Here is a 19,784-nt window from a genome sequence, read left to right as displayed (position 1 = left end):
TGAATCATACTTTCTTCCAGATCCGTCCATAACTCTCATGTTATTTTTAACACCAACAAACACTGTCGAAGACATAACCACCTAGGTGGTAGCAAAAACAAAAATACAAATTGGGGTAAATGCCCAATATTAGTCATATTTGAGTCATAATTTTGAGGTGGGAAAATGATCTTCACTTTATCTTTACTTTTTGATTCAACTGTTTACTTAAAACGGTGAGCAATTCCACCCGAAATGTACATCTTCATCATTCATTCATGATCTGATCCTTCCTTGGTGCATGAACGTTGCGGATGGGTGCACAGTTTACAGTTGGCGAGAAATACATCACAGAGTGTTTCTGTACTCCCACAGGCTGAAGTATGTGTCCTTCCTGCAGGTGTGTGGCAGTGGGAGAGATGCTGGGAAACGTGGGAAACTCCTCTCACATTTCCAGGACAGATAAATATTCAGTCCATTCCCCGAACTGAGAGGGACCATGATCCAGCGGTGGTGGCTCCTCGTTTTGACTGTGGGTGAGTAAGCATTTCTATAGTTTTAATATTGTTATCACTGGAATTACAGCAGCTGTAGAATGTTGAAATTGGAAAACCACATTAAAGGCTCAGTCAAGTATCTTGATATGATGCATGTAATAACATAGAAAAGTTGAAAAAGTTCTGACTTCCTAAGTATGGGTTCAAGGTGATGAAAATCAAACTGTTACCATTTAAGTTCGAAGTTTTTAGATGCTCTTTGGGATGAATGATTATTTTAAATGAAGCTGAAGCTGTTTTACTGTCTTGACAATTTTCAAAAAACTGTTTAAAAGTTCAGTTCAATTGCATATATTTTTTCTCACAAGTACACACTGTCCTACCCGAAACAAAGTCATTTTAATGTGAAAAAAAACCCATATTGGTTCAAACAATATATTCAACTTATTAAATAATTTATTAAAACATATTCTTGTTCTTGTTTTTATTCTTATTAAGAATTGAGCTCTGTTTTTGTTGCTTTATCGTCTTGTTTTTGGCAAAATATCGTATGAAAGCACTCGCACCTATTTCTGACTTCCATTCAAATCCGCTTTATCTTGTTCCAGTATCCATCTCCTCCAGTTTATCGCTCCAGAATGCGATTCAAAAAAGACAATGTGCTTTCAAACTGAACACATTAAGCCGCAAGTTTGCAGCCCTGGGGAATGTGAGCGGCTCGGTGCAGACTTGTGAGCACACCAACTGCTGCGTGGGATACTTCCTGCTTGTGGACGGCCGACCAGAGGTGGACCAGCTAGGTGAGAAACCCCTTCAGGGAGGTGTCCTTGATGTGAACTTTAACTGTCTTTTCAGCTTGTGATTATGTAGAGAAGTCGTGCCCGGAAAAGACTTGTATCGGCCAGAGTAGCTACAGCAAGCGAGTCATCAAGTGTGCCTGCAACACTGACCTTTGCAATGCCAAGCTGGTCTGGAGCCCAGCGGCAGAGGAGCCGCCGGTCACGGACTCTCTGCCCCTGGGTACGGACTCTTTCTGGCTTGCTGTTACATGAGCTGTCATTTATTTATTTATAGTTTGACAAGACAGAATGCTGACCCATGCATCTTTTTATTTTATGATTTCAGAAATGATAGCAGTAGTTGTGATTGGAATCCTGGTGGCTGTGAGTCTTGGACTTGTTGCTGCGAGGCTGAGTTGCATGTTTCAACAGAGAAGTAAGATCCTTCTGTGAATGTGGCCGTAAAGTTAGTGTGATGTTGAGAACTCTGGTGCTGCTGCTCCACTGCTTTCATTTTTGAGACAGAGCAGCTTTTACTATTTTTTTTTTACTCATCGCCAAACCCATGATTCAACCCAGCTATCACGTTGTCATTTGTCCTTGAAGAAGTTTCTTTCTTGGCGTGATAGTGTGTTATCTTCTCTGCAGTTTCATCATCTTCACTTTCATGCGGTTTCTTTTCAGTCATGCAAGTGAGGCACTCACTGCTCCAGTCAAAGTGGGTCGTGGTTCTATGTCGGTTCATCCACACAAAACGTTTTCAGTCACTGGTTCCAATACTTTTTGAAAGCGGGTCTCAGAGTGACTATATTTTATAACACCAGATCAGAGTCTCTGTTTAAACACATGGCCTGTGCCACTCTGAAAATGATGATGTCACTGCCCCACTGCCCCCCACACACTAAAACATGAGAAACATGCACCTGGGATTTTCTCGCTCAAGTTTTTGTTCATCATATTACAACCTAAAAATATGATCAAGTGATGGGATGATCATTCAACATACATAACATACAGTATATTCCAAGATACCATTATTCAGTATGTTTAGTGATCTATTGAAAAGCCAACAGCCAAAATACCAAACATGTTCTGCTTACAACTGTCGTTTGTTTTTCATTCCCAGAACGAAATCCCAAATCATCCTGTCACCACTCCCTAGCCAGTCCTCTGTGCTCCTGTTGGAAGGCAACAACCTCTGAAATTGACATCTCCAAAATTGAGGCTCAGCAAGTGAGTTGCTAGTCAGTGTAGTTCCCTGCAATATGGTGAGGTTGTGCCATGATGAGTGCTGTTTTAACAACATATAGTTGTTGACGTAATTGTTTTATACTGCAGCTGTTAAATCCATAGGAAATTAGCAATGGTTGCAGTTAGCATGTAGATGTAGATCACTTGATCACTTTTCCGTGCTCAATTTCTATCATGCTCTCACCCCATTTTCTTGGCAATATTTCCAAAAACTATGAATTTCTATGTTTGCTTCTGATAGCTGCTATAATGTGGAAGTACATTTGTGCCATGTGGGAATTTAAGTTTGCAATTCAAATATTTTGTGTTTTTTTATTTTAATTGAACACTTTTTAAATATATTCTTAGTTTGTCTTTTTTATATAATTTATTTTCAATTTTCGCTCAACTAAAAAAAAAATAATAATAAATTGCGTTTGGCACATATTTACTTCCAAACGGAAGTACTGCTGTTATTGGTTGATTTTTTTTAACTGATTTACAAATTGTTCTTTTTTTTTGTAATATTTTTATCACTTGTTTTTTTTCCACATCTATGCCAAAAGTATTTTCAAATTTTAACATTTAACATTTGAAAAAAATATTGTTATTATTATTATTATTATTATTATTGCATTGCATCTTAACTTCAATATAAAATTATTCAATATGGTTTAGAAAGGTTTGTTATCATTGTACTTTGAAATTAAAAGTTTAATCCTCCACAGTACATATTCATACAATGACCACAGGAGACAGAATTAACTCATGGTCACAATCTGTCAGATAGTCTTGTAGTGGCAGGGTTCTCACCGCATCTATACTATTGGGTTTGACATATACAACCAAAGATCGCAAATATAACCAAATGTGAACATGAGCCTTCCTTTTGTTCAGATTGTGGCGACCGGGCATTTTTCCGCTCACTGGAAGGGGTTATACCGCGGGTCTACGGTGGCAGTGAAAGTTTTCCCTCCATCCAGGAAGCATCGATTCCTGAGGGAAAAGGAAGTATATGAGCTTCCGCTGATGAAACACGCTGCCATCGCTCACTTCCTCGGCACCGGCGGGAAGACTGGCACGGATGGCACCAGCTGGTTTGTCGTGTTAAGAAGCACTGACCACGTAAGGCAGCTGGACACTCAAGACATTGTGTAGCAAGACAGTGATTGGTACTTCTTTGATGCAGGGCTCTCTGCACTCTTTCCTGAGCGAACACACAAACAACTGGATGATGTCGCTGAGACTGTGCCGGTCATTATCACTGGGACTTTCCTTTCTCCACTCTGACCTTCACCAAGACGGTATTCCTTAGTTCTTTGTCTTTGATGACATCGCCAGAGTGGCACGCAGTTCTCAAAACTGAAGGGAAGTTCTTGAGACTAGATTCGACTTTTTAGGTTCACTATTTATCATCCTTATGCAAATGATATTACATTGTTCTGAATCTTGAAATTTAAAAAGATTATTGAGCTCATCTTGAGATTCATTGTCTCCTTCCCAGTTATCATGGATAAAATAAAATAAAATAAAATAAAACAACAAAGGCTGATCACAAATTTAACAGTCTGATGGCTGAGGGGAAGAAGCTGTTCCTGTGACGGGAGGTTCTGGTCTGGATGGACCGTAGCCTCCTGCCAGAGGGAAGAGGAACAAACAGTCCATGACCATGGTCCTGGAGACATACAGGTCCTGACCGGCGACAGGCGGGTTTCCATTGCTTCTCGGTCAGCTTGCATATTGGTATGGTACTAGCATTATTTTTTTAGAATTACAGTCACAAAAGAATAAGGAATTTGAATGTGTTTTAGTTTGTTTTTGTTTCATTGTTTTCACATTTGAATTTTAGTCAAATTGTTAATTTTCGTATCTGCGCTATTATTAGAACTACAATCGGAATTTGAATTGGTATTAGAACAAGAATTTGCATTAATATTCATATTAGAATTAGTATTATGGTCAGTATTTGTACTAGTACTAGTATTAGAACTAGAATTCAGTTATTGTTGCAGTTCACTGCAGGTCTTAGTGTGTTTTTGTCAACTTTTTGGCATTGTGTTGCCCGTCCTTTTGCAGGTTTGCACAAACCCCCAGTGGCTCACAGGAACCTGAGCGGCTTCAGCATTCTTGTTAAAGTGGACGGTACCTGCGCCCTGTGCGACTTTGAGTGTTCCACCATCCTGCGCCGGTGTAGCTGGCGATTCCCGCTGCAAACCAGAAGCGAAGACGTGAGAATGTTTGTGGGAAACTTTCCCTTTCATGTGATGGTTTCTGTACAGTGTTTTTCTTTCTGCTCCTGAAGTTTCAGAGGAGCTCCTTGAGCTACTTGTCTCCTGAAGTTCTGGAAGGCTCTGTGAATTTGTCCGGCAGCTGGTGTCTGCAGGCGGATGTCTACGGTCTGGCCCTTCTCTTGTGGGAGATCTTTATGCGTTGTTCGGATATGTTTGAAGGTATTTCTTATTTGTGTTGACGTGCTGTCAGTCATCGATCGTATTGAAAAATTTGAAAATGCAGTGGCAAGCTTTGCTTTCAAAGATAGATTCATAAATAATAAACTTTACAAAATCGGTTGAGAAATTGCATATATATATATATATATATATATATATATATATATATATATAGAGAGAGAGAGAGAGAGAGAGAGAGAGAGAGAGAGAGAGAGAGAGAGAGTGAGTTTGTCTTTCGAGCATACGAATGAGGTTGTCTCCCTCTACAGGTGGTGAAGTTCCAGTGCACGTTGTGCCTTACGAATCTGAGCTGGGGCCCAACATGACAGTTGAGCAGCTCACCTGGCATGTCCTCCACCAGGAGCAGAGACCCTCGATACCCCAACACTGGGTATGGCGCTGTGAGTCCTGAAATAACTTGAAATAACTGACCGAATGTTCAAATGGATCTTCTCAGGGATCTGATATGAGGGCTCTCCTGATGGAGTGTTGGGAACCGGACCCAGACGCTCGGTTGACTGCTCCATGTGTCGTCGACAGATTGGCAACATTTGAATCTCCTCACATCCCATCAGTTTCTCCAAATGTTGTGGGATGATCATAATCCCCTTTTCCTTGATAACACCATCAGCCAGGAGAGGAAAACCGCTTCACATTCTACTTTCCTGTTTTTAAATATTGATTTCAGGGTTATTGGAAAAAACAAAAAGTTTTTGAGTCAGGATCTCAGGTTGAGCCGATGTTTCATTTCCTGCAATTTATTTATTTATTTTTTGTTTAAGGAGTACTTTTTTATTTTATTTATTTTATTTTTTCATGGGGTCTTGTTGCTACACGCTCTTATGACTTTATCCTTAAGCCATAAAAGTACATAAAAATCAGAAAAATACAGGGAAAACACGAGTATCTCTGTTAACACTTCATATGATCAGGAACTGAACGTTGTCTGTTTCAGACGACAGATATGAGTTTAGCTTTATGCGGTTTGTTACCGATGGCTGAATCACGAGTGTTGCAAATAGGTCAAGTCATATTTTCCATATCTTTTGTTCCGCAACTGAGAAGGATTGGCCACGTTTTGTGTTTTGTGCCATGGCGTAAATAAAAGACGTGTCTGTCAGCGAGTGGGCGTGTCTTTTCGGCGAGCGAGTGGGCGTGGCTTCCACCTCCATGTTTTTGATATTTTAACGCGGAAGTGAAGCAGTTGAGCCAACATTCCTGACAAACTCACCAGGCGAGACGAGTTTCCAAGGTAAGACATTTGTGATCAAACCTAAATAAATACGTCTAAATCTATATTAAAGGCACTTTTTGCGAAAAGTGCGTAGTTTGGCTTTTATTATTTATATTGCAACTGTTTGTGACATACTACTGTAGAGTTAATCCTAAAAAAAACTTTAACTACTTCTAAAAGTGCATATTTACTTACAACACGGAAGTACAAAAAATCACTAGTATATCACTCGTATAATGTCTCCTAATCCTGGTAATGTGGTGAGTGCTAATATTATTATAACACCTTCTTTGCCAGGGGAAAGGTAATCCTCTATCATGTCATTTTCTTTGTCACTGCTTTGGTCTTGATGTATTCATCATCAAATAACAAGTAGATCCCACTCCCTGTAACCACAGACAGCTGTATACAACCATACAAGATGTGGATTTTGTTTTGAAGGTTGTTTCAAGACAGAATCCTCCTTGGCAGTTACATAATGATACACTTTTTATTCTTAGTTTGCCTGTAAATGTAAGCAGGAGAATAGGTTTATGTTGGCGCCACAGTGGTGATGGGTGTGGCTATCTTTTTGCCCTACAGTGGACTGAGAACCTGTCCAGGTGAAACTGGCCTCATGACCTATGGAGGTTCCAGGGCACCAGCAATGACAAATCAATACATTTCTGATAATACAAAAAAGTAAATACGTATTTTGAAGGATTCATATTGTTTCAAAGATTTTTTTTATATGAAAATATATTTATATACTGTCTTCTGCACAGGGCCTCTCTGACAACTGCTGTTTTCATCGGACATGTGGCCAAATCACGGTGAGGTTGCTAACAGAATCGCATGTCATTGTCCGGAGATGATATTCGTTTGTAATAATGGATTCTCTGCTTGCTGCAGGACCACCGAACCCAGCCTACCCTCCGGGCTACAACCCTTCCTATCCTGTCGTCCCTCCAGCAGTGGGATACCACCCACCTCCACACCCACCTTGCCCTCCTGGTCAGTTTCCAGCTCCTGGGATGCACCCTGGAATGGTACCACATCCACCTCCAGGGGTAATGCCATGTGGACCCCACCCACCCCGAGGCTATCCAATGGCACCAGTAGGATATCCAGTTGTTCCTCCTGCAGGAGTTTACCCTGGCCCTTACCCACGCTCCCCTAAAGGCCATCATAAAGGCCACCCAAAAGGTCACAATTATGGAGGAATGAAAGGTGTAACAGGCGCTCTGGGTGGCGGTCTGGCCGGAATGGGAATGGGCATGGGTATGGGAATGGTTGGACATAAGGTCCACAAGAAACTGAAGAAGGGGAAGAAGTTGAAGAAGGCTCACAAGGCGCTTAAGCATGGGCATCACAAATATGGCGGCAAGGTGAGCTCACAAACCAGATTCCTGGTGCCATGTTCCGTCTATTCAAATAGGATGAAGTGAAAAATTGTTGTGAGACACATAGATGTTATTCACTGCCCTTTTGCACGCAATATTATCTCTATTGTCAGCTTCCTGTTTTGTCATAGCATCACATTGAAATTATGAGCGGAATGAATTCCCATAAATGAAAGCACTAGTCTGATTAAAACTCTAGAAGCAGTTATGAAGGGGACCCTGTAGAGTTATTTTTCATGCATTAATGTATAATAATTATTATTATTATTGAACACTTATAGGTCATGTATTTTAGATAGAATTGATATAGTCGTGGAAACTTTAAATGTCAACATTTTCTGTTTAATACCACTAAAGTTTTGCTCGACATGCATCAAAAATGCTTCTTGAAATTAAAATTGCGTTGTACTTGGAAAATCATCTGCATTGTTTTGCCTTCATACAATCTAAGAAATACAGGGTATAAGATGAGGTTGTTGAGTGTGTTTTCTTCTCTGCTCTCATGTATTAACATGCCCACATTTTATGTGCCCCTGCAGTCTTCCAGCAGCAGCAGCAGCAGTAGCAGCAGCAGTAGCAGTGACTCGGACTGATCCTGGCAGCCCACCAGACATCTGCTTCAACTCTAACGCAAATGTTCAAGAGCACTACCTGTTATGAAATGAATGCACAGCGGCTTGTTTAGACATCAAGTCTGGAGAATAATGGCAGACCTGTATTAACCTGATATATATATATATATATATATATATATATATATATATATATATAAAGGACTGGGTTTGGTAATGCAGATTTAACTTTTGAGGTAAAAAATGGTTTTGATTATCTTTGTTTGAATTATAATCCACTGTGTATGAGCATGAAGAAACATGTACGGAGGTGGAATGGAACGAATTTAATAAAATGTAAAGCAATAAAGAGCACTGTCAAAGCTGTTTTCAATATTTTAATATGAATATACGAAGATAAAAATATTAAATATCAATAGAATTATCAAAAAGAACACATTGCAAATTGTAATACAACTTGTAAGCAAGTAAAAGTACGCAAAAGTATCACAGATATTTCTTCTTTCTGAGTTTCTGAGAGTTCTAAGTTGCAAGTGTGTTTTATCTCACACCCTTCAACAATTGGCCCAATGTTACTAAGTTGACAAAAAAATTACCTGCTTATACGTTGGCCAAACTAAATAGGAAATAAATAAATTGTAAATACAACAAAACAGCATAACTGTTTTTCTGAAACGTTCCTAGTATATTATTTTCTGCTCATGCTACTTTGTTAAAATTCATACGTTCGTATTTATAATGCTATTATTTGAATATTATTTTATTCGGTCATGTAAAATACGTTTCGAGACTATTTTTTGTGCTTTAATTTTCCGTAAATAAAATGTGAAATACGATTGCCGTCGATGCGAGTCCCACTCCGGATGTCGGATGTGGCCGGGTGAAAGGGGAAAGTTCTCGGGTCACAGCCTTGTTGTCTTTGTGTAAAGGAGTGCTGCTCGGTCTCACATCACTTCTTCCCTCTTCCCCGAGTCCTCTTGAACTCTCCCCCGGGTCTCTACCCTCCCAAACCTCTCCCCTTCTACCCTCACAACCCCGACCCTTCCCCCGGATACCGTGTACCGCGCGGACCAGGTGAGTAGACGCCAATATTTGCGAATATCTGGATGTTGTTGTGAACAGAACTGGAGGAAAGAAACCGCGCTGAAGTGCTAGCCGCCACGTTAGCATGCTAGCAGGCCGCACTCGCACTTCTATTTCATTTAGCTCGGGGAAACTTTGATAGATAGTTACACCTAAACACCCAGTGACGCACTGTCGTCGTTTTATTTGTAAACATACGCGTTGTAAGCCCACTGCGGTGCAAATGTGCTCGTCTAACGCCAGTTTCTCCATGTACGTCAGTCATTAGCAATGCCAAGTGGAGCTCACATGCTCCATTCATTTTTGTGGCAACGTAATGCTAAGTGGCTAATGTATGTTTCTTCGCGTTGTATGTGCTTTAATGCTTCAGTTTGTGATCATTCACGCTGTAATGCCAGTAACCAAAGAAAGCATTGAATGTAAGTAGTTCGCTAACTTGGAAACGGTAATTGGGTAAAACTTGTTTTTACAGCGATTTCGCCCAACCGCTTTGTTAAAGCCATTTCGCCCCATGCCTCGGATTCATAACGACCCTGTGGTGCTCAGCTATTTAGGGGTTGTTATTCCATTTTAAACTGACCGGAAACCGATGTAGACTACACCCATGATGTGTTTATAAAGCCGCTGCTTTAGCCGAGCTTCAGCCCAAGAGTCGCGTTATTGTTTTTCAACTTCTCCGCTTTCGCGTATTCATTTATTCAAAGATCGCGTGATATTGCCGTTTAAGTTGAGGCACTAACTTGTGCGATTTGTTTAATAATAAGATGTTAACGGCGACCAATATCATTTGGTTATTGAATTAATAGAATAGATAGTTATCTGTTCAACTAAATCCACATAGATGGTTTCATTCAAGCGGTATGTGTTTGTGTTTTGTACAGGTTCCAATACAAGGAACATATGCGTAATATACAGAAAAGTAGTCAAGATCAAAACGTTGGTACACATTTGTGCCATCTAGTGAACGGATGACTGAATTATTCATGTGATTCATATGATAAAAGTATTTTACAGTTTGTGGCATGAGCATTGTTATTCTAATCACTTGGCATTACTCCCAGTTTCATTTATAAATGACAATGAGAAGGAAAGAGAGCCCACGTTTCCCAACACGCTTGTGTTAATGGCTTTGTTTTTAAGGAATGTGTGTAAGGTTTGGCACCAACGGTCTTGAAAATACTCATCTTATTCATTCATGTATTCACTCTGTGCCTTTTTTAGTGTATCATTGTCTATAAGATTAGCTTTGTCTTGTGTCTGACTTTGGGGTTTGATCTCATTTCAGTGTCTGCTGTCCTGTGAGAGATACACACGACAAGATTTCAGTCGCAGCTATGGACTCCGGTGTGATTGAAGGAGGGCTCAATGTCACCCTCACCATCAGGCTGCTCATGCACGGCAAGGTGAGCTGTCCCATCAGTTCTTCCCCGCATAGGATGTGACATTATACTGCTCTTAATCGAGTCCCGAGGGGGATGGTAAAGGGCAAGGACTTTTAATGCGATGACTCTGGCTGTTGATGTTCTGATGAGGTCAAGCTTTTTTTCATTGATGTGCTGAACCATGGTTCAGCTTGTGGCTATGTCTCACATTTGCCCATGATTCCAAGTGTTGTTGCGAAGATTATCACCCACCAGTGTTGCTTTTTTTCTACTATGCATTTCAGAAGTTATTTGAAAATATACCAGCTATTGATATTTCTAAAGCTCATCAGCAATGCATTTTTGGTTCTATTATTATGGAACAATGTGCCTTGATTTAAGATTTGTATGATACAGGAAGTAAACCCAATTTGAAATGTCATTGTCTTTTTTTCTATTTCAGGAAGTTGGAAGTATAATTGGAAAGGTAAGTAAAAAAAAATCTGTATATTATTGTACACTCTTCAGATATGGTGGTCAGTATAACAATATTCCAATATTTGAAAATATGAGTCACCCTCTTCGCTTTGAACAGGGTGAATTTAGAATTTCTTGTTTCTTCATCTCATCGAATACAGCTGAATATTCCATTACTCCTGAATCATCCCTTTTTAATTTAAAATGCCTTACTTTGTAATATTCATAATTCACAATAACATTTAATAGGTAAAAAGATTCATTCTTCAACTTCACCAATCTGTCCTTCACAATGATATTGACTATTGACTCTGTTAAGGGTTTTTCCAGAATGATGTATGTAACATAATCTGTTTCTTTATGAACAGATTTTTTTTCATCTTTTCATTAGTTGCAATGCAGTTAACACATTTACAGTATAAATTCCTTGTTGTGTTTGTTTGATTTGAATTTAACTGTTGGGCATTTATTTATTTATTTTTTTATAGAAAGGTGAATCTGTCAAGAAGATGCGAGAAGAAGTAAGTTTGAACCACTACTATCTACTGTGTATGAGGAGCTGTTTTCAAAATGTAGCAAGTCTTAAACCCTGTTGGAGTGAAGAACTCAAATTGCAATGATTCCTTTCCAAAATGCTATAAAACATTTGTTTGTGTATTTTCAACTTCAGAGAACATGCAGTATTATGGTATCAGGAACTCAGAATAAGTGAATCTGGTGACAGACTAAAGGTGTTCATCATGTTTTTTAAAAGAGCTCCCTATATATTCATTTGCAGTTTGTCAATTTATAAATATTAGAATAACTGCAACATGATGTATGTATTTTTCTAATCACTAAAACAGAAACACAAATGTTGCTTGTGGCACAGAAGTAAATTATTTAGTCCTTTGTTTTTAATCCATTCACTGGTTATTTCAAAAGAAAAGAATCTTTAGTTTGCTGTGGCTTGGTTGTAGGACTTCATTGGTACTTTATCTGTTTTTCATGAAACTTGACTGTCTGTACTGTTAAAAGGGAATCTCATTTTTCACAGAGAAAAAAATGTTTTCATGTTTGAGCATGTAGTTGTTTATCATATTATATAATTAGCATTATCTATTTGCCTGATTACTTTAAGTAACACACCTTGATATGTTTAAAGACAAGACGTGGAATGGAACCTGAAATGTTATCAAATCATGAGGTGCAAGCCGAGGCATGTCACATGTAGACTCTGCAAATGCTGCCTTCTGTAACTTTCTTCTTACTCTCTTCCCCAAGAGTGGCGCCCGAATCAACATCTCTGAGGGCAATTGTCCAGAAAGAATCATTACTCTGGCAGGACCAACCACCGCCATCTTCAGGGCATTTTCCATGATCATTGATAAGCTTGAGGAAGTAAGTCCAAGTGGATTGCATTATTTAGGTCAACAGCACCGCTCCTTGAAGATTTATGTACCCTGTTTGTTTTTCCAGGACATAAGCAGTTCAATGACAAACAGTACAGCCACAGGAAAACTCCCAGTGACCCTGCGCATTGTGGTGCCAGCCAGCCAGTGTGGCTCCCTCATCGGCAAAGGTGGCTGCAAGATTAAGGAAATTCGAGAGGTCAGTATAAAGCACGGAATTGCTGAGGAGTTTAAGGAGCTGTTTCGGACAACTCATGAAATTGTGTCTCCCAGTCAACTGGAGCTCAGGTACAAGTGGCCGGAGACATGCTCCCCAACTCCACGGAACGAGCCATTACCATATCTGGAACTTCCCAGGCTATTATTGAGTGTGTGAAGCAGATCTGCGTAGTCATGCTTGAGGTATGTACAACATGTGTAAAATAAGCCTCTGTACATTGAAACATATTACTGTATACTTGGGTTTAAGTGTTTTTAAACAGTTTTTTTGTGTGAATTCTAAGTCTTTCGTATGCAATCGCACCATAGGAACTTGTGTGTGTGTTCATTTGCTCGCTCAGTAATAGAAATATAATGAAAATAGAACATGGACTGTTCATTGTGAGGTCCCAGTTTATTGTTCAATAATGTATACGCAAGTTATCCTTGTGTATTTTTTTACAGTCTCCACCTAAAGGTGTCACTATTCCGTACCGACCTAAGCCATCAGGTTCACCCGTCATCTTTGCAGGCGGACAGGTACGTGTTGGTGGCTGTGCCTTGTCTCCAGATGTCGTCCGTTGTTGGGCACCTCTTCGCAACTTGTCTTGCCAGTAATTCATGAACATAATGTTCATGAGTTCCCACTAGTGTGACTTCTGTTTATAACCTGCCGTATATTGTCACAATATAACAGCATAATTAAAACTGAGTTCAGTTCATCGATGAGAATGAGGAGAAGAATGAACACACTGTTTATTTCCATTTCAGGCCTATGCCGTACAAGGACAACATGCAATCCCTCAGCCAGATGTAAGTGTTTTATATCCCCAACTATTGCTCCCCTCAACCTCCTCACCCCCGATGGTACAGTTACTGAACTCCTAGGATTTATTTTACACCACATCTGCATCTTCCATACAGAGATTTCTGGAACTCTCCTTTTGCCTATAGTCACTCTTGGTTTAGCTGTCCATCTGCCTGTCATCTGTTGGTCAAACTGAGTATCCAGAATCTCCACTGTTCCATGAATAATCACTTGGTCTGGCTGCTCTCTGTTTGTGTTCCGTTTTGTTTGTTCTTCTGACCTGGTTTAGAGCTCTCTCTTCACTTGTAATCCAATTAACATAGAAATGATGAGTAGCTGATTTGATGTACGATGTTTGGAAGATGTTTCTATACTTTGGGTCTTTATTTGTGATCCAGCCTGGCTATCTGTTCATGTTTGAGCATTGAATAGGCCAATGCATTTCATAAAGCCTTTGGATTTCTGATGCCATGGCTAATGTTAAGAGTGAATAAAATAAGTGTTTGCAATGTGAGGAAACATATTGGAGCGAAGACTTATACATCACTTGGACTGTTCGATGAAATATTTTTTTGCTGTTGAGAGTATTTTTATGCTCATCTGTTCAGTGTGTCCCGTAGAATGTGATTTTTGTGTTAGTTGCTTGAACTTTTTTTTTTGTTAATTCCGCAATCCCCCTCCTCCGTTTTCCATTTCTCTTCCTGCCCCCCCTCTCATTCTCAAAGTCTTCCTCTGCTGCGATCTCTTCACAGCTCACCAAGCTTCACCAACTGGCCATGCAGCAGAGCCCCTTCCCAATTGCACCGAACAACCAGGGATTCACTGGTAGGCCAACAAAGTGGTGAAAATGTCTGTCATAATTGTGCCACCGGCTTCTTTGTTGCAAGCAAGATATATATATATATATATATATATATATATATATATATATATATATATATATATATATATATATATGTAATTGAGCAAGTATGTGGCTACCAATAGTCTTGTAAGGCCATATTCAAGAAAAATGCTTGAGTGTGATGATTTCTCTTACAGGGATGGATCCTCCTGCTCAAACGGAGATGAACATTCAGAATGATGTAGGTCCACAACATCGTTTTTTAGTTGAATCTGTGCGGTGACTAACAATCGCTTGTCTCTGTAGGTGATTGGATGCATCATTGGCCGTCAAGGCGCGAAAATCAATGAGATCCGACAGATGTCCGGTGCTCAGATCAAGATCGCAAATCCAGTGGAGGGATCGACCGCTCGGCAGGTCACCATCACGGGCTCACCTGCCAGCGTCAGTCTGGCTGAGTACCTCATCAATGCCAGGTGAGACATCGGCCTCACAGAGTTGTACTTAAGACAGGGTTCATTGTCTTCCACTTTTTGTCCAGAATATATCCCTACATCTCAGGCAGAATAACTATAACTCTCTCTCTATATATATCTATATAATTGGAATTTAATTTAAAATTAAAAAATACATTGAGTTTTATTGGGCTCCTAAGATATTGCTTAGCATTGGCTGATGTTTTTCTGACCTCATGTCCTCTCTGACCGTCGACACTTTATAAGTGTTGGAGTGTCCTGTTGTTGCACGTCCTGCTGCTCTGCCCTCTAATTTTGTCGTAACCCCTCTAATGAAGCTTCTTGCCTCTCGGTTTCGATCACATCCATAAGTGGCCCGTCCCTTCTACTCCTCACCCATTGTTGCCTGCTGTGACCCATCCCGACTGTGTTGTGCCTCTCTCCTTGTCTCTCTTTCTACAGTGTAGAGTCCTCTAAACCTCCTCCCTCCTTCAACCCTGAACAGAGCAGCCCTCCCTCCACCTCTACTACTAGCAATACTACCACCAACACCACCTCCTCTGCCACTACCTCCTCCTCCTCCTCCTCTTCTTCCTCCACCTCTTCCTCCTGTGTGGTGCCCCCCTCAGCCTCCATCCCTCTGTCCTTGTTGGCTCCTGGACCCCCTCCTTCCTCCTCTACCTCCTCCTCCTCCACAACCACCACAGACACCCTGCTCCCCAGCTCTCCTGCCTGTGTGTCAAGTCTCCTCAGTCTCAAGCCACTTCCTCTTCTGGCCCTTCATGTTGTCAGTGGGGCCAGTAACCCCTCACATCCAATTCCCTCTGAGCCCAAAATTACCCCAGAGCTGGGATCCAAGTCTAAACGGCGAAGGCTCTCCCCTTACTAACCAAGGAAACATAAGTCATCTACTACTGACCAGGCTGTTTGTCTGTACTCACACTGCTTCATATGACACGAGCACACACACACACACAAGACCATGCTTCAGCCATTTTAAGTCGAAATTTCGCAATCCTAGTTTGCTCTGTTCAGGCTTAGCTCACATTCTTTTGCTTTTCCACATGCTCACTGCGTGCACTAACCTTTCTCCTGTATAAACGCACTAAAGAGTTTATTTCTCTGCTAGATGACTTCAAAAAGTTGATTGACGTCACAGACATGAGTCCAAATCAGTTGACAACACATCAAATGTTGTGAGAGTCCAACCGGTTCACCCTGGGATAATCTAGCGTCATGATGTGAACGCAGCAGAAAAAAATGAAAATGAATACATGGGTCAATGTCATAATGCTGGAGAAGAGTCTTCGGTTTACAGTCATTATTCCTGTGGAAGCTCTGCTCAGGTAGCAGCCCCTCCTTATGATGTCGGTGTTTTCCTTTCCTAGATGTACATTTTAGATGATTACCGTGGGTTTTCATGCATGTAAATAAGGATTTTTCATTACGGGAAGCTTTCCTCAGGTATAAATGCATTAAGATCAAGCGTGAAGAAGTGCTTTTGTAGTTTGGAAAAAGGGCCTTGTGTGTGAAGTCTGCCACTGCTACTAGACGATACAAGTTATAGTGACGCAGTTTTGAATAGAAATGGGCACGTAGATGAAAAGGCTTGCAGGTCTCAGTGCCTGGTACAGTGTGTGCCTGTGTGTTGGCTGAGCTCGTGCTCCAGGGGATTTGTTCTGATCACTGTTTACTTGCACAGCAAGAACTGGTCTGACAAGTGCTTCACCATGGAGTCAAAACTTATAATTACTCTGTCACAACAGGACAGGGTAGAACAGGGGTGCCCAGACTTTCTCAGCTCTCATGCCCGAGCCACGATGAGCTACCTGCATTAAGAGTGCAGTGCAAATATTGATTTATAGGTATATATAGATGATTCTTCATTGTCCTTGTTTGCTATTCTCTCTCTGTCTGCAGCAGGTTACAGGTTGTTGGCACAATATGCGAAGCATTTTGTAACTGCTGAGAAATACTGACAGTAGCAGACAAAGTGTCATGAAACCTCAGCTATTTCAGACTCAGCCATACAGCAACAGAGCAGTATGGCTAGACATTTATTCATTTAACTCTAAACAACAGGTTTGCTGTTTACAGTTTACTGGTCTATGAGCCTTTGGTGAGTCAGCTGTACCCATTGTTAAAATGGGGTCCAACATCATTGAGACTGGTGATGAATTACATGTGTTTTCTTGAAGTGCTGAGGAGTGCTGTTTCTGCTCGAGTGTATGACACCGGCCTCTTCTCTACTGCTCCCAGAACTTCCTGTAACTGATGGGACGAGGCTCAGTCTTTGCACTGGCCCATAAAAGTCTGTTGTAGTGGTCGACCACTGTGACTGCAGAGCATCATGGGAACTGTTTGGGTTCAAGTCATCGAAACTGAGCTCATTGTTGAGAGTGATGCGAGCTCACGTGTTACCTCAGTTGCTTAGCGGGTCTGAACACAGTGGTACAGTTCACGATCATGAGCTCGCCACCATGTGTTAGCTGCATCATAGTTCAAGCCACAGGACCATGCGGTCAATGGTGGGTAGATCACCATCGATGTAGTGGGCTCCCCTGGTGTAGAAGATGTGTTTAATAGAGGTCAAATGATGGTATGAAAAATAAATGGGAGAAATTGACTGCTGCCCTTTGACCCTTGCCGTTTGATTCCATTGGTTTCAATTGCTGGCTACTGTTGGATTGAACATTTTTGGTGGCATGGTGGACACAAGAGCAGGTCTTCATGGAGGGTCTTGACATGTTAAAATGTCTGACACAGACCTGCAGTGACCAAAGCCTGTGGTGACCCGGGTCTAATGTAGCAGACCCAGGTCACTGTGGAGCCGTCATGTTTCCAAGTGTTGCTAGCACCCCAGTAACACGGGCAGAGTCTTGACTTCTTTGCTTGGACTGCTGCCCCTGTGACCAGGCTGTGGCTCTGGGCAAGAAAGACAATGGAGGACTCGTAGACAGGATATGTTGGTCACTTGATGGTTTCGTTGAAGGAATCCCACAGATCGTGAGGCTGCCCGCTGGTGTCTCCCACCAATACTCAGCTCAGATATGCGGTGAAAGGAATCGTAGCAGGATCTGCTGTTGTATCTTAAAGGCAATGTGTGTTTTAGGACAATAGAATCGATTGAGATTTTACTGAGTTTGAACGTTTTAGCTTCCTGAAGGTCTTTTTTTTTTTTCCAAAATGCCAGACTACTTCTTCACGTGACGTTCTGGCGATCTGAGCTCCTTAGTTGTGGACTAGTTCTGTTCTGTGTATGAAGTATTTATCTGGTGATTGCATGCCTTACCCCCTGTCCCCCCCGCGGTCTCGGGGGTCTCCCTCTGTCTCCCCAGGCTTACCTCTGAGGCAACTGGACTGGCGGCCAACTGATAAGACACTGCATCTGCACTAGATCTCACTTTTATATCCTCGGCTACCACAAAAACAAACAATGCAACTGACCAAATTAAAAGGTTCTATTCCCACCACCTCCTCATCATTTGACACGTCAGCCAACGCGATTTCTGTTTGTCTATTATTTATTTTCTTCTGGTTTTAGTCCAAATAATCAGTCAAGTCAATTTTTAATTCCCCTCTTTTGCCAAGGTGGAGGTTTTAATCTTTCTTTTAAATTTATTGTGGATGAATCCCCCGCTCCCCGCCATCACAGAGGAGTAGCGTTTAAACTCTGAGAGGGCATTTCAGTTGAGTTCTGTACAGTCCCGTTTTTTTTTTCTGGAGATATATTCAAATGTCTGAGTGAATACTGTTTTTTATAACCTTATTTTCCCTCACTCTGCATAAAGAGAACTCGACTTTCCTTTGTCGACATGCTTTGGATTTCCACCGTGTCCCTCACGTCTCTAACTGAAGTGCTTGTTAGAAGAGTCGCACTGATCTCTCACTGGAGCTGCAGTGTCTCGTTCACGTGGTGGCGAATGTTTTAACGTAAATTAACCAGGATGATGTTTCATTCCCACTAACCTCTCCTGCTCCTCAGATCCACGTGTTCACTGGGATGGGAGGTTTTCAGGGGTTCAGAAGCGGAGGGTTCTCCTCCCTCTTTTTTTGTAAAAACTATATTCTAAAAAAATGTCTGAATATTTGTTTGAAATGGAAGAAATTATTATTTTTTAACTATAAAAAGGGCATTGAAATGCTCGCTGTCAATTGACGAGGCTGTTAAGGAACATCTGGGAACTAGACAAAGAAAAGGGGTTAACACTAGTTTCCTGCTCTTTGCTTTGCTCAAGTCAGAATTTTATTTTTTATTTGCAGGAAGCGACTTTTGTGCACGTTTTTTGAAACTGTAGACCTGAGTGCCACATTGTTTAAAAAAGAAAATAAAAAAATGAAATAAAATGTGAAATGCTAAAACCACAAACTATCTCTCTTTATTGTGTTGAAATAATAATAGTCACTTTTTAAGCATCATCTGGGCTGCACCTTACCTCGGGACTGATGTAAAAATGATGAAATACTGATGAAAAAAAATGTTCAAATTGAAGGCAAAAATAATTCGGATCAAGTCTGGTTTCCATAAATATCTGCAGTAAATCAAGAACACCAAAAGGTGAACTGTAGTCAGTTGCTTCATGTCTGTATCTTCAACCTATTGTCTAGTTTGTGTCTGAAGAGTAAAGTAAAGTTGGATGCTACTGAGGATGAATAAAATGTCACTTGACACTTTGACATGTCAACATTTAACTGATAATCCACTTTAAATCTAAAATCACTTTTGGTATGATGGTATTTTAAGTGGATTAATGTCTCCACATTCCCATGTTTTATATTGTTGTAAAGTTGCTGGGGTAGAACGCACGTATTTGGTTTTTATTGTGCTTAAAAATTGCAATAGTTGTGAACGTGTAAACAGTTTTTTGAAAAGTAAGAGCAACGTTTTTATCCATGTTCAAAATGACCAGAGGACAATGAGTGCAATCGGACGCCAGGTGGCGGCAGCGTCGCGCAGCGTCGATGTAAAGCCGCGTCAAGAAAAGGTACTCAGGAAATGAAACATTTAGAATTTCCGGAAATCTACATTTTGTCCCGCTTGTCC

General features: G+C 40.8%; 3 protein-coding genes across 5 annotated transcripts in view; all 3 read left to right on the top strand.

Moving 5' to 3' along the window:
* The window catches only part of prr13 (proline rich 13), a 69,503-nt gene extending 61,020 nt beyond the window's left edge, over positions 1–8,483 (top strand). The window contains exons 1-4 of one of the 2 annotated variants that reach the window (XM_053867200.1): positions 6,090–6,187; positions 6,934–6,981; positions 7,061–7,536; positions 8,091–8,483. In XM_053867200.1, coding sequence (XP_053723175.1) covers positions 6,966–6,981; positions 7,061–7,536; positions 8,091–8,144 — 546 coding nt within the window. In that variant the 5' untranslated portion in view covers positions 6,090–6,187; positions 6,934–6,965 and the 3' untranslated portion in view covers positions 8,145–8,483. Of the gene's footprint in view, positions 1–6,089; positions 6,188–6,931; positions 6,982–7,060; positions 7,537–8,090 lie in introns of those variants that run through there. The other variant, XM_053867201.1, reaches the window with a different exon arrangement.
* On the top strand, positions 392–6,055 carry LOC128760125 (anti-Muellerian hormone type-2 receptor-like). Its single transcript, XM_053867147.1, has 11 exons — positions 392–515; positions 1,085–1,276; positions 1,332–1,496; positions 1,602–1,691; positions 2,382–2,488; positions 3,383–3,610; positions 3,675–3,789; positions 4,562–4,713; positions 4,788–4,935; positions 5,205–5,326; positions 5,393–6,055. Exons 1-11 carry the CDS (start codon positions 479–481, stop codon positions 5,531–5,533), a joined length of 1,497 nt encoding a protein of 498 aa, XP_053723122.1. The 5' UTR covers positions 392–478; the 3' UTR covers positions 5,534–6,055.
* A 540-nt stretch (positions 8,484–9,023) lies between the features above and the next one.
* LOC128760144 (poly(rC)-binding protein 2-like) lies at positions 9,024–19,696 on the top strand. Of its 2 annotated transcripts, none has more exons than XM_053867173.1 (13): positions 9,024–9,197; positions 10,492–10,609; positions 11,031–11,054; positions 11,533–11,565; positions 12,308–12,424; positions 12,503–12,634; positions 12,709–12,837; positions 13,099–13,173; positions 13,405–13,446; positions 14,167–14,266; positions 14,483–14,526; positions 14,592–14,761; positions 18,079–19,696. In XM_053867173.1, exons 2-13 carry the CDS (start codon positions 10,541–10,543, stop codon positions 18,113–18,115), a joined length of 972 nt encoding a protein of 323 aa, XP_053723148.1. In that variant the 5' UTR covers positions 9,024–9,197; positions 10,492–10,540; the 3' UTR covers positions 18,116–19,696. The 2 variants fall into 2 exon arrangements, with proteins under 2 accessions (XP_053723148.1, XP_053723147.1); XM_053867172.1 differs by having other exon boundaries at positions 9,055–9,197; positions 14,194–14,266; positions 18,079–19,681.
* Positions 19,697–19,784: the final 88 nt, after the last annotated feature.

This window comes from Synchiropus splendidus, chromosome 6 (assembly GCF_027744825.2).
Source record: "Synchiropus splendidus isolate RoL2022-P1 chromosome 6, RoL_Sspl_1.0, whole genome shotgun sequence".
Lineage (NCBI taxonomy): Eukaryota > Metazoa > Chordata > Actinopteri > Syngnathiformes > Callionymidae > Synchiropus > Synchiropus splendidus.
This window is presented reverse-complemented; position numbering and strand designations above follow the sequence as displayed.